Source organism: Hyperoodon ampullatus (assembly GCF_949752795.1).
Source record: "Hyperoodon ampullatus genome assembly, chromosome: X".
In the NCBI taxonomy this organism is placed as follows: domain Eukaryota; kingdom Metazoa; phylum Chordata; class Mammalia; order Artiodactyla; family Ziphiidae; genus Hyperoodon; species Hyperoodon ampullatus.
The window spans coordinates 6,052,858-6,067,501 of record NC_136913.1 but is presented as its reverse complement, the minus strand read 5'-3'; the positions used below and the strand labels follow the sequence as shown (position 1 = coordinate 6,067,501).

Genomic DNA, 14,644 nt, shown 5'->3' with positions numbered 1-14,644 from the left:
AGACCAGAAGAGTGTAGGAAAGGTTTGTGTTGAATTAGTCACTCAGGCTGGGCGGGTGGTGCTTCCTAGAACAACAGACACCTGAGGAAACTAGGGGTGTGGGTCTCTGTAACAAATGCTCCCAGCTGCGCGCTCAGATCGGTTTCCACGGGATAATAGGAAGGAGGGAAGGAAAGGCCTGGAGAAAGGTCTGAATGGAGGGAGGAAGAAGAGAGGGAACGAGGGAGGGAGGGAGGAGGAGGGACGTGTCGGTCAAACGTCCCTGCCTGGCCTCTGTCTCGCCGTATTACACCCACCACGGTCCTGTCACTTGGCTCCTTCCCACTCCTCGGGAAAAGGGAAATTCAGACGAGCGAAAGCGTGAGCGGAGCTGAGCGCGGGGTAGGAACCGGGGAGAAAGCCCACAGCGTAGGGGCGCTCCGCCCTTCCTTAGCCTGTTCCCATGCCCTTGTGGGTGCCGAGGCCCTGCTGCCCGAGACAGCGCCTCACATCCAGGCCCGGGCTTGCTCGCACCTGACGTTCACCTGGACGGCGGGGGGACGTGGGGCAGGAAGGAGCGCAAGCGGACCGTGGGGGAAGCTGCGTGGGAGCGGCCCACCTGGAGAGGGGCGCGCGGCGGCGCTCGGCCGGCCTCCCCCTGCGCCGGAGCTCGCGGCTCGCTGCCCCTCAGACCTGCCCACGGCCCTCCGCCCGCCCCCCGTCACTCACTTCCCTTCCAGCCAATGGCGAGGCCGCCTGTCACCCTCGCCCCACCCCTGGAGGCAGAGCGGGGAGGGCCTTGGCGGGGAGGGCGCGGGGCCGGAGTTGAATGATTGAACTTTCCAGCGGAGTTGCGGCGGCCGCGAGGTTCCCGGCAGTGCGGCCCCGGCGCGGAGCTGGGAGCCTCGGCCAGCGCCCGGCGCCCGCGCCCCCGACCCGCAGCCATGGTGCCCGGGGCGCCCCTGACCCTCTGCCTCTGGCTGGCGGCCTCCGGGGGATGCCTGGCGGCCGGCTCCGGCGCGACGGCCGCCCGGCGGCTGGACGAGTCGCTGTCGGCCGGGAGCGTCCAGCGCGCCCGCTGCGCCTCCAGGTGCCTCAGCCTGCAGATCACGCGCATCTCCGCCTTCTTCCAGCACTCCCAGGTACGAACCGCCGCCCGCCCGGGTCCTCCCCGGCGCTGCGGGCCGCGGCGGGTGCGCACGGGGCGCGCGCCTCCCAGCCTCGCCGCCCAAACTTCTCGCCCAGCTCAGCCGGCAGATCCGGCTTTCCCGCCGCGTGGATTTTACAGTCTGGGTGCGCGAACCTTCTTTTCCAGCCCCCTCCCTGCCCCCGAAGGGAAAAAGAAGCCTGCGGCGTCTTTACCTAACTCCCTTCTTCCGAGGGGGAGACGAAAGGCGGTTTCTCGGGGAAGGGAGAGCCGTTTTGTGGCTTCCAAGGGTGGGAGTGTGGGTTTGTTAGTTGCCCCGGGACTTCCGCGCGGGACTGCGGGCTGCTGGCGAGTCCCGCAAACTCCTGGGCGCTCCGGGCCCTCGGCGCGGCGGGCGCGGCGGGCACAGCGAGCGAGGCCGGGAGGCGCGCACCGCTGCGCCCAGGGACCCGCGCGACGAGCCCCGGCCCCGCAGGTGCCGGCGGGCGGACACTTTTGTCTCTTTCGAGCTTTGCTTTCCCCCTCGGCGGGCCGAGAGCTCGCGGCCCACCCTTCGAGCCCCGGGCGGGGCACTTGGGCCAAGCCGTGCGTTCCAGCGCGTTTGTGTTGGGGCCCGGGGAGGCGGTGGTGATGGTAGCTGTGCGCGCCCCAGTTCGGAGCCCCAGAGCTTCCAGGTCTCGCCAGCGAATGGCGTGGGGAGTAAGGGAAGGGATGCAGGGGATACGGGACTTGGAGGCGCCGTGTTTGGATGCTCTGAGCGGACTCCCGGGGGCCAGTATCTCCCCCCAGCCCTCGTAGGTTCTGTCGGCTTGAGGGTAGTGAGAGCTTGTTTGTGGGAGCGTGGGTATTGGGTGAGAGAGAACGGCACGCTTTTGGTGCCGTGGATGGCCGGGATCCTGGGGCGGGGGGCCGGGGGGAGGGAGGGCGCCATAGTGGGGAGGACCCCCGCGGGACTTGCTCAGGGACACTGGCTGAGGGTGGGCGCACGGGAACCGCTCCCGGCCCCGACCGAGGTGCGTCCCACAGCTGCCTTCCGCAGCTGACCCGAGTGCGCGCACTCTGGAACCATTCACGCAGATATTAACCGAATCCCTCTCGTCTGCCCCGGTTCTCGCCCGCCCTGGTTCTCGCCCTCTCGTTTCGGTCCTATCCTTAGCTGCTCACCTGTTCCAAAGTCCCAGCTTCTCGCCGCGGGGAAAACTGCGGAGGCCCGAAGGAGACCGGGGCTCCTGGGTGGGCTTCTAAGCCGAGCCCTCTGCCCTTGAGAAATAAACTGGGCGTCTCTTCCACTCGGGCGGGATACATGAGCCTTCCCAGAGGCCCTGGGCACTAAGCTGCGACAGGAGGCCATCGTAATGACCGTGGAGGTGGGGACGAATTTCCGAAGTCTGAAGCGATGTTCGTTCTGGCGTGAGAACTCCTGAAACCTCGCGCCGAGGGGCACGAGGAGAACTAAAAGTTGGGCTCTGCAGAGAGTGAACCAGCAGGCGAAGTTTGCATGCGCCTGAGTGCGTGCTTCTCTGTCTTCTCCAAGAAGCGACATCGGTGCGTGTCAGAGAGCTCGGCGCGCTCTGCTGTCCTCGTGGGTCTTCAGGGAAAGGGAAAAGGCAGTGTGGTCTCGTGCGCTGAAATTACGCGGACATCCTGGAGAGGGCTCCTTCCCAGCCCGCTGGTTTCCAAACCGCCGGCCCTGCGCCCGCAGTCACTCTCCTTAGGAGACGCCACACTCTTGTGTCAACGACAACAGAAAACAAAACGAAACGGCAGCCTGTTCCCAGGGAGAAAGAGTATCTTTTCTTTTTCTTCTTCCCTTCCTTTCTTTCTCCTTTCTTTCTTTAAATGGAATTGTCAGTTGCTGTAATTTATTTGTTTTACAGTTTCAGCGGCTAAAGAAGCAGTTTAGATCGAGCCAATTCCCGTGAAAGGCTTTTCTTGTGGTCTCTTGGCATGATTTCTCTTCGGAAGAAAAACTGCTGACGGAATACACATTGCCAGACAATCCTGATTACATTTTAATTAGCTGGGTGAAATAAGCTGCAAATTACTCAGTTAGGACTTAATAACTGCTGTTTTTGCAATCAATTGCAAAGCCATTCTTGGAGGTTTAACCCTCACCTGGTAATGCCTATCTGATTTATCTAAATTGCAGGGATTAAGCGTTCTTTAGATTTGAGAAGACAGAACCACACACTCCTCATAAAGCGTCAAGCTTCCCTGCCCCTCCCCCTTTTAAATAATTGGAAGGATGCGGAGGAATCAGCCTGCGGGCAACTCATTACGCCGCACGTGGGATTCATTAATGGGCGGGAGAGGCTGGGCTGGGGGAAGGGTTCGGAAGAGCCCCTTCTCTCAGGGTCACCCCCGCCCACTTGTACAAATAAACCGGAGCAGAAGGCTGTTTCTGGAGCAGGTGCCGGTTCCCAACTTCTCCTGCACAGTTCCCGGCCTCCCTTAAAGGAGCTGCCAGGGCCAGTGACCTTGGGTAGCAGGCCTGCAGAGGAGGCTGGGATCCAAACGTCCCCGCCCCAATTCTGCACCCGCTCCGGTGCCTCCCGGCCTTGCAGCTCGAGGCTGGAGGTGGATGGAGCGCACGCGTGCCTCCCCATGTGTGGGGCTAGGTCGGCTTCACTCGTCAATCATGTGGCTGCCAGCCTTGCTTGATGGCACAGGGGACTCAGTCCTGATGCCTGGAAGTGGGGTTGGTGATGGGGATACTGGAGTATCTGTATCCTGAATGGTCTGCCCTTGGCTCCCGACCTGAAGGCGCTTAGCATTTCACACTGCAAGGGAGATGGATGCTGAACTGAATCATTGATTTCACCACCGAGGGCTGTCTCTCATTTGTGAAAAGCAGAAACGGCTAGCATCTCACAGGTTATCAGTACCCGGCTCCACGATGCCGTGCGCAGGGCATTGAGCACGTTGCCATTTCAAGTTCACACGTATCATGCGTGCACGTGGCTAAAAGCCTGGCAACGGAGGCAGCTGGGAAGGGCGTCCTTTCCTCAGTGAATGCAGCCGAGGTCCGAGCTGTGGGGTAAGGAGCAGGGAGGTGGGCTCTGCAGCCGGGCAGGTGGGCTCTGCGTCAGGCTGAGCCACTTGGCAGATATGTAGCTTGGGGAAGATCACCTTCCTGAGCTTCCAGCCTCTCGTGTGTCTGGTAGGACACCTGCCCAGCAAGGTGGAGGTCATAAAACCTGTTGGGGATGATGAAAGCGATGGTAATAAAGGGGTCACTGTTCTGGGGGTCTTACAAGTCTGTCTCATTTCATCCCCATCACCGTCATACAAAGAAGGTACCGTTGGTGTCCTCCTAGAGCTGATAAGGACCCGGGATGCTGAGACGCTAATAGACGGGGGACCTGGGTTCCCAGCAAGGACAGCTACAGGTTTGGGATTTGTTCTTATTTTTAGGATCTTATTGGTTAGTGGTTTAACTTACTTCAGAACCGGCTGCCTTTTTCTCAGGCCGCAGTGCCAAATGGAAACGTGCCGTCCATTATTCAGACAGCAAGAAGTGTTGTCGAAGGAACTAAAGTATAAAGCTTGTTCTTTCTTCTGTGACCCGTCTCTCTTGGAATTTGCTATCCAGTGCTGTTCTCGGTAAAGCATAATTTAAACATGAAGTCATTCGCGTGGATTTCACTGTTCATCTTTCTCTTGTGCAGTGCCAGTGTTACACGCAAACATCAGAGCATTTCACTTGTATGTGGAATCACCAGCAGTACACAGTTTTGATGTCCTGGGTCATCCCTGGAGGGAAAAGCGGGGACCAGACTCAGGAAGGTGGGAAGGAGGAAGCGAGGACCCCCAAAGTGCCCTGTGTAGGGTGTGCCCAGTGGGTGCCCCACAAGGGGATCTTGCAGGACATGTGCAGACCGTCCTGGGCACTTGGGGTCTGGCGAGCGCATACGCCTGCTCAGGCACGGCACTTGCCCAGTGCCCTGTTCTGCCAGCTGCTGGACCAGCGCACCGCACTTTGTTCTAGCCGGATCCTCAGGAAGCTGAGCCAGGGCTCTCCCCCTCCTACGCTCAACCCATAGCAGATGGTCAGCCCCCAGGTGTGCTTAGATCTGCTTGCCAGATGCAATTAGCTACCTGCGTGAGGGACGGGCAATAGGCTTGTTCCCGTGGAGTCTTGGACTCCGGCTGGCCATCCACCAAACACAGTATGATGGTCGCAGCCTGGGCCGGGGACAGCCACTACGAAATTCTGGGACACATCCACGCATGCATGCGCCACCCTGACCCTCCTTGTGCTCACTCAGGCCCCTGCAGAGGGTAGAGGGTGACAGTGACTTGGGGGTGAGGAGAGGGAGGCTGGGAGGGTTGGGGTGCCAGTGGACCAGGGAGTGGGCAGCCGAGAATCTTCCCCGGGGAGGAGGCGGGTGGGGAGAGGCCGCATCACGCCTGCCAGAGCCTCCAGAACACGCTCCCATATCCCACCAGACTGCACATACGAAACACAAGCTCAAAGATACGGTCGTTGAGGATTTCAGTATGGCCATCTCGGCACCTTAACCCTCAGGTGCGGGGCCCTTCTGAGCCAGGGCCACGTGCGCTGGTCATTTGTCCCTGAGGCTGGCCCCGGTTTGGGTTTTTTAACCCTTGGAAGAGGTAGGTTAAGCCCACTTGTCCTGGCGGTTCTTCATAGTCTTCCATCGTGTTCAAGGGCGCAGTGCTGATGTGCTCACTTGGGAATAACCTGCCGTGCACTTGTTTTCTCAACCTCGCTAGAAGATTAGAGAAGAGGGGAAACAGTGACAATGTGCCTGAAATAAGCTGTGTCTCTTTTTGGGTGACTCTCATTTAACTTGAGGGTGGCCTCCTCCTCTGTGCTCCTTGGGACCTTCAGGGTGGAGACTCTGCCTGTCTCGCTAGGTTCCGCTCATCCTGGCAGTGATGGAGCTGAGTCACAGAGCCTTTCCACTAAGTATTAGCAGACCTGCAACCTGCTCTTTCTCTGCCTGAGTTTTCTCAAAGGAGGCTCAGTAGAATTGGGCTTGAGGAAAAAGAGGAGCCCACGTGTCATAAAATAGGAAGAGTGCGTCTATTTCTTTGCCAGATTTTGGGACCGGAGGGGAAAAGTGGGTGGAATCTTGTTGGAAGATAAGTAGCAGGTTGCTGGCAGCCTTGGTCCTAGGGCTCTAGAATTTTATTAGCGTTAAAAGATTCCAGCTTAATGGGACATTATTCAGTCTCCAAACTACTGCTGATAGACTCGTTTAGGTAGCTGATTAGAGATCAGAGGCTTTTTTTCTAGCAGTAATTGGAAGCTGTTTGTTTTGGCAAAAGAGAGAAGTAAGCTGGTGATTAGCTCGTTCTGCTTAGAAGACTAGCCTCTCCTCTCAGAAAAAGTAAACAAACAATTAGCGCATCAGACACCTTTAGCAGCCACAGAACTGCCCCAGGCTTGCAGATTTTTGGAGGAGCGATTTTGTGGTGAACATACTCAGCTGTGGTGTGTCCGTTTGGCCTGCCGTGAGATTGAAGTTATATGCTAGAAAGTCTCTGGGAAGAGAGGCCATCCTCAAGTTTGACCTTTATTTTTCCTGGTCTGGGTCACTGGATCTCTGGCTGTGTTTCTAAGAATTTCTGAATTTGACCCAAACTAAACATTAGGTTATTCATGGCAAATTTTCATGTTTTTAATACAGCATTTCTCCTTGAACCGTGATTTACAAGTGTATATTATTGTGACTATTACAGAACATTAAGAAAACACATTAGAAAATACCGACTTATTTATTTATTTGTGCACTGTACTATTAGAGGAGAAATATATTTATATTTATATACCTATATGTTTATATATTGAGTATAGTATATATATATTTCAATATATTATATTAATAAATACATACATGTATGTATGTTTGGAGACCTACATTTAAAAGTTAATGTTGTTAGTTTAAGCATTCCCACCTTAATAACCTCCCAACTTATAATTTTTTTAATGTTTTTTTAAAATAGATTCATCAGATTTCACTGTATAACCTACCTGAGTATGTTTCGGCAAATGGGCATAAAACTTTCAGGCTAGGTAAAGAAACTTATCAGAGTGTCAGTGGGCGTTGCTTGTATTCACTCAGAAATGGAGAAGTTCCTACGTGTGACTTGCTATTGCCTTCCGGAAATCTGATTCTTACACGATTTTGAGGGTTGGGCTTGGGACAGTGATCAGTGAAGCGTATCTGTATTATTGAGAGACATTTTTTATATGAACAATAGTACTGGGGAAAATAGCAAACGCCCTGTTGGAATGCTTTGTCAAATTACCCCATAACTCATGCTGTTGGTGCAGTGTCTGAGCTCCAAGTCCTTTCGAGTGCTGAAGCCAGCCACCTTTCAACATTTCCACTCACCCTGCCCTCCATATTTTGAAAGTATGTTGTCTATCAACATATGGCCCTTATTAAGTATGACCTAGTTTTTCCTCTTCACATTAATCAAAGATATCCATAACTCCTTCAAACCTCAGATCAGCGTGAGGTCGCCCACAGTAACCACAGCAGACTGATAAAACTGACATTCTTGACATTTTAGCTATTTTTGTACTATCTTAGGAGAACGTGTAATTTCTTTTGGATTCTCTGAATATTGGAAATGGGTCATAGACACCTATTCCTTCTCAGGAGACGCTGTTGGTGACTTTCTGTCTCTCACCCCACCAGCCCCCTGGCTCCTGGATCGGCAGCTAATAGCTTACAGCTGCTCCCCCTGAGAGCCTAACCTTTAGCCCCTGGGCACCATCTTGCCAGCAGGGCAGTGTACCCTCCTTCCCTGATGAGGGCAGATCATGGCCATTGGCTCACCGCTGGGGGATACAGGAGGCCAGCCCTCTGCTGGGATCAACTCTGGTGCAATTTATGCTCCAAAGCATTGCACGGGGCCAGGCTTATCAGGTCTCTAGCCTAGACCACATGCCTACTCAGGTCCTCCTGTATCCTTCCCTCCCCTTCCACTGAGAGCTTCCCCCCGATACATCACATTCACAGAAAGACCCCCTTTCAGCCTCAGCTTCCAGGAAACCCAACCTCAGACACCTACCTTCAGATACCTCATCTAATTCAACCCTTTTGTTTTGCAGATTAGACAGCTTGATGCTTATAGGAATGATTCATTCAAGCACATACAGATAATAGATAGTAGAAGTAAAGCTATAACCCAGCGTTCACAACTCTCAGCTCAGACTTTCCCCACTATCCCCTTTGCTGGTTTTCTTCTTATTTATTTTTTTAACTTAATTTTTATTTTACATTGGAGTATAGTTGATATACAGTGTTGTGTAGTTTCAGGCATACAGCAAAGTGAATCAGTTATACATATACATATATCCATTCTTTTTCAGATTCTTTTCCCATATAGGTTATTACAGAACATTGAGTAGAGTTCCCTGTGCTCTACAGCAGGTCCTTGGTGATGAGGGAGTTAATATACTGTATAGTGGTGTGTACATGTTCATCCCAAACTCCTAATTTATCCCTCCCCCTCCTGTCCCCTTTGGTAACCATAAGTTTGTTTTCTAAGTCTGTGAGTCTGTTTCTGTTTTGTAGTCCACCATTCCCTTTAAAAAAAAAAAAAGTGAGAGTTTATACAAATTAAAAAGAGAATCCTTCTAGACGAGGAAGCACGTAAGAGCCGGTATGTTTTCTGTTATTTGAATTTAGTTTCTCTCTCCTGATGATTTCAGTAAAAAGTCTCAAATCTTGATCCTAAGACATAAGCACATCATGCGCCTTCATTGCCTGTGTGAAAAAATATATATAGTCGGCGCTCCGTGTGTTCTGGTTCTGCCTGGCCGCAGCTGGTTGAATCCGCCAGTGAGGAACCCGTGGATACAGAGGACCGGCTATACTCTTCTTATAATACGGACCGGCTGTCCGTATTACATAACGGACTTGAGCATCTGCGGATTTGGTATCCACAGGGGTCCTGGAACCAATCCCCCAAGGTCTCAAGGGATGATGGTGCTGTTAAAGCCAGCTTGAAATAGTTGTCTGGTAGGTGGACAGTAGGTGCGGTGAGGGGACATCATTAACCTTAGTACCCCTGGCAGGCCTAAGAGGATGGCAAAGAGGACCAGTTAGTTCAGATATTAACCAACTTTGCATTTACTCAGCAAGTGACCAGGCTGCCACATCCCCCAGGACCTAGAGTCCCCTCCGTATCTTTAAAAGATTATGCACATGGTTTCAAAATAGTGAGCGGAGGCATTTTCCCTGATGGTGATGGAGAAGGTTAGATAAAAGTGGTTACCCCTGATAGCCGATAAGTAAGGATAGATTTATGGAAGCAGTGTTTATGGCTCATTTTAATGTAAATCTCAGACCGTAGATGCTGGGTCTGTTTCTCCCTTAAAACAAACAAACAAAAAAAACCCCACAAAAAACGCCACTTGAATAAACGCCACTTGAATCACTTCAACTTATTTCAGCTAATATGGATGGATTGCTGCAATTTCAAAGAGGAGGTGGTAAAATCCCTACTCCTGGGGGATTTATAGTCTGGTAGGGGCTAAGATTTATAAACCGACCACTGCAGTCCACAAGGGAGGGCTCACGGAGAGTTATTTGTGTGAGATCTCAGGCTTGTTGCTGTAGGGGACGTGTCCTAGGGGAGATGACACTTGAGCTGAGCCTCAAAAGCTGGGCTCTTCCAACATAGAACAGCCGATGTGAGTAAACGCAGAGTCTTGCAGGAGTTCGGTCTGTCTGTTGGGGGCTCTCGGTGGCTCCTAATGGACGGGATGCAGCGTCAGCCCGCCCAGCCAGCAGCCAGGCCTTGGGAACTTGTTGGTAAGAGCTGTGACAAAACTCAAGTGCTTTGTTCTCCAGGACGGGTTGAGAGCAGGTCATCACACTTAGTGGTGTCTTCCTGCTTCTTGCTGATCTGGTTGAACATCGGGCCACACTACCAGCTGCCCTCATGCTACTGAGTTGATCTCTGTGGAGATCCTCGCCAGCACCCCTAAGAAAGAGCCCCAGATGAACATAAAAAGGAGAGAAGGGGGCTGCCTCTCCCATCTCCCTGCCATCATGCTTTGGTTTACGGAAGGACCCCAGTTCCGATTGGTGGGGCTGGATCCTAAGTAAGAAACTCTCCTGAATCACTGAGCCACAGGTTAGAAGGTATTTAGCATTCATCGCATTTTTTGCTGTCTTGGTGCTGAGAAAGTAGTTTCACATAATATATCTATTTGACCTTCACAACAACTCTTTGAGGTCAGGAGTGTTATTTTATTTTTACAGATAAGACAACTGAAGGTTGTGAGCTATTGGGAAGTGAGATAACCAAGTCTTCGTAGCAGAAACTCAAGCCCTGATTGTCATGTTCCCAAATATTTATACTAAATGATCTGCTTCTCAGCATGTTGACAGTCAGAGAAGACAGAGTGAAAATATCAGCTGTAATGTCATCAACAATCATGGAGTTTTTGGGGGGAAACGGACCTCCATGTCTCACTCTCTCCTTGCTTCTTGGAGGTACCAGTGCATCACGAAGTGGCACAATTGTGGACGATTGAAAGGTTGCTGGTGTGATAGAAAAAACCCATTCAAAATAGCAGTCCATCAATGACACCCGCTGTGCATCTGTCTACCCCAATCCTTCTTCCAACCAATATGGATCTGTCACACACAGTTGTTTTTCAGGTAGCTTAGATTCTTGGGACCCAGCATCAGTGACACGTGCTTCCTGCCCACAAAAGAATTATTTTCTACTAGAGAGAGAGGGAGAGAGAGAGACAGAGGGAGGGAGAGAGAGGGAGAGAGAGAGACCGACATTTACACAAATAGTTGCAAAGAATTGTTAAAGTGAAGAAAGTGTTATAATCATGAATCATCTTTTAAATCTTTACAGAGAATTGTTTAACACATTACCATAATTTCTTAGATGAAGAACTTTTTTCCCCCGTATAAGTTGATTTTGTTGAGGTCCACCCAGAATCCCACTTGTCTAGCAAAATAGCGGAGTAGTATTGTGATCCTTGCAGGAATGTTTCACGAACAGCTGAACGCCTTGATGCCATGGAGGATGAGTTTGTTGTCTGGAAATAACAGAGGTCTCAGGGCTTCACCCTTGACCTTCATTCTTGGCTGCCTTTGCTGTTTTGTGCAGTGGTGGGACACATTTGGAATATTTGCAAGTGGTGTTCATGGCTTGTAGGTATGTGACAGCTACTTCTAAGAACTCAGTGTGTCTTATAAGTTTGCTTGCTTTTGTTTTGGTTTTGGGAGAGAGAGAGAGAGTGTGTGTGTGTGTGTGTGTGTGTGTGTTTACATTTTATCATTCTTTCCATCATCTCTGTAAGATATAAAAGTTGGGCAATAAGGAATTCTGAGAAGAGAATTTAGAAAATTCTCAAGGCTGCACATGAAAAGAAAATGGTGATGAATTGGGGTTCTTTAATCCCCCAGAGTGCAAAAATCTATCCTCGGGAATCTGAGAAACAATGGCTCATTAAGAGGGAAGAAAAGCTCTTAATTCACATGCTATTTATCCTTTTGTTTTTTTTTAACATCTTTATTGGGCTATAATTGCTTTACAATGGTGTGTTAGTTTCTGCTGTATAACGAAGTGAATCAGCTATACATATACATATATCCCCATATCTCCTCCCTCTTGCGTCTCCCTCCCACCCTCCCTATCCCACCCCTCTAGGTGGACGCAAAGCACCGAGCTGATCTCCCTGTGCTATGTGCTATCCTTTTGTTTTAAATTATAACTTTCGTCATTTAATAAGCTTTTCCGTCTCCAAGTGATTAATATCCTGCCAACTTGAGAAAATAGCACTCTGTTAGAGTGACCTCAAAATATATAATTTTGTATTTCATATTACCTTCTTACTTTGAAAGATAAGGCACATATGCCGTCACCACTGAATGTCTGGTGACCGCCATCTTCATTTTAGGGAAGTGCGTGTTCTTACTGGCGTGCATAGGATCTCAAATAACCTTCAGAGAACAAAAATGGATGTTTCCCCTCAATTCAGTATCTAATTATCCTGGATGACTTTTTAAATTTCATAGCTAATTTCTGGTTATATCCAAAGAAGTGACAATTTTATAAGTCTGTAAGTGCAAACACAAAACAGGGTCCTTTTAATGAAACAAGAAACATTAATTTTGCACAGTAATCCATCACCTTACGAAAATGTCATTAATCCTACTGGTGCTGGGGACAAGAAAAATGCTGGGAATTCATTCACTTAAGCAACTTAGAGCTCTTTTCTCCATATTCTGTTTGCAGTTTTACACCTTTTTCAACCCACTTTAATATTCTAATGCATTAATAATTCTTACGTGTGAAACGCATCACAGTGTTTTTGTTCTTCCTCGCTCCCTCCAATGCAAATGATGGTCTTGTCTGAGGACAAACCAGGTGGATCACATTCTTGGGAGGTTACTGACAGCTTCTCTAAAAGAAAGACTGAAACGGTTGAGAAATTCTAAATGCAAACAAATATAAAGTTTTCAGGTTAAAGGTGATTTTACCGATTACTTATTGTGTCTCTGTTGAGTTCATATAAATGGTTCATCTGATGTATGTTTATCAACTCTTGTTTAATTCTCTGATAATGTATAATTGAGAGAGACAGCACCTTCTAGACTTAAGTAAGTGCCTCTATTCCTCTCTTTAAACGCCTACACTACTGGAATGAATAGCACTCTTTTGAAATTTATACTGTTTGTTATACTTTGTGGACTGGAAACAAAACTGACAAAGCCTTGCAATAGTGACAGAGATTTTGAAGAGGACGCACATCTTGTAGTGATATGTCACCCCAGCCGCTGAACAGGTTTCCAAGTGCTGTTATAGCAACTCAAATATGGCAAGGATCCTGGCATCTCAGGATCATTAGCTTGCTTTCCAACGGATGAGCAGACCCCTTCAAAATGCAAATACCAAGACCATTTCCAATCATGAGGGAATCATCACCACCACCACCATCATCATCACCATTATCATCATTATCACCATCACTACCATCACCATCATCATCACCACTATCACCATCATCACCACCACCACCACCATCATCATCATCATCATCATCATCACCATCAACACTATCACCACCACCATCATCACCATCAACACTATCACCACCATCATCATCATTATCATCACCATCATCACCACCACCACCACCACCATCACCATTATCACCATTATCATCATCATCACCACCACCATCACCATCATCATCATTATCACCATCACCACCATCACCATCATCATCACCACATTTGAAAATATGACACTGTTCCCTGAGAAATCTCTGTACAAACAGTTCTGTTGAGATACTCAGATTACCATGCCTATCCATCATGACAGGCTACTTATTTTTGCTCCTGCTTACTGATGTCTGTTCTTCCCTTGATGGCCATTCCCCCAAGAAGAGGGTTTTGCTCACCATAGAGGAGAAACCTCTTGTGAAACAAGGATCAGAAGACCACCCAGGCATCTGGGGTGGCCCATTCTTGCCCAGCAGTCCTGCCATATGGATGATTCAAATGTAGGTACAGTTACGAGCTGCAACATAGCGTAACTTGGAGCTTGCTTTCTGGAGTGGAAACGTGTTAGCGATAAGGATGCCAAGCTTATGCAGAAGTTACTGATTACTTTGAGGAACGATGAGCAGAAAATAGGAGACCGGTCTCTGCTAAAATGTTTTGGTAACTGCAGTTCTTTTACATTTCTTCTGTGGCAAGGAAGTGCAGAGAAATCCTCCAAGATGCTGTCCACGATTAAAGATAGACATTGGTTGAAGGTGAGCACTTTCTTGGCTTTTCATTTTCTCATTCACGTTTTGGGCTATTATAGCCGTTTAGAACTAGAACTTTGCCTTTAAAACCTAAGATATGTACCCCAGTTCCTTTCTTGCTCTTTTAGACATAGGTAGGCCCTTGGTAGAGGTCTGGCAAATATCCCTGGCACATGTTTGACTAGCAATGCACTTTCTCTCCCTTTCTGTCACCCCCTCTTCTCTCCCTCTCCTTCCTTTATTTTGACACTTGGCTGTACCATTCTGAAAGCAGCACAGCCAAACCCATTTGCTGATCATTCCAGAAATGGCCTGCATCTGGGAAGTTATTTTCCCATTGGGCCAGAATGTAAAAGAAAGTACGGAACATCTTTTGTTGTTGTTGTTTCCACATTTTTTTGTATCCGGAATTATGAGATAATGTCCTCACAGCTGCCAAGAAATAAAAAAAACACTTCTGGACAGGATATATTCACTTGTTAAGTATCACCAGAGAAAAACATATTTAGAGGCGAGACTCCATGAGAACAGACATCCATTTGTATTTTGATGTTTCTCTTACACAGGGGCCATGGACTTGTATAATATTTTAAACCTGTTTTTTATTGGGCAAGATTGGCATACTCTAGTCCCATTTATGACTCCACAATTTTGAAAAAAACGGAGGAAGTTTCTTCTTTTTTGAACAGCCGTATGAAGTTAGGGCCAAAATGTCTTTTTCCGTATATATGTCTGTATGTGTATGATCC

General features: G+C 49.3%; 1 protein-coding gene across 1 annotated transcript in view; it reads left to right on the top strand.

Moving 5' to 3' along the window:
- Window positions 1-923: 923 nt before the first annotated feature.
- Window positions 924-14,644, top strand: part of ANOS1 (anosmin 1) — a gene marked incomplete at both ends in the record, with an annotated part of 191,849 nt that continues 178,128 nt past the window's right edge. The window contains one exon of the mRNA XM_079727038.1: window positions 924-1,121. Coding sequence (XP_079583164.1) covers window positions 924-1,121 — 198 coding nt within the window. The remainder of the gene's footprint in view (window positions 1,122-14,644) is intronic.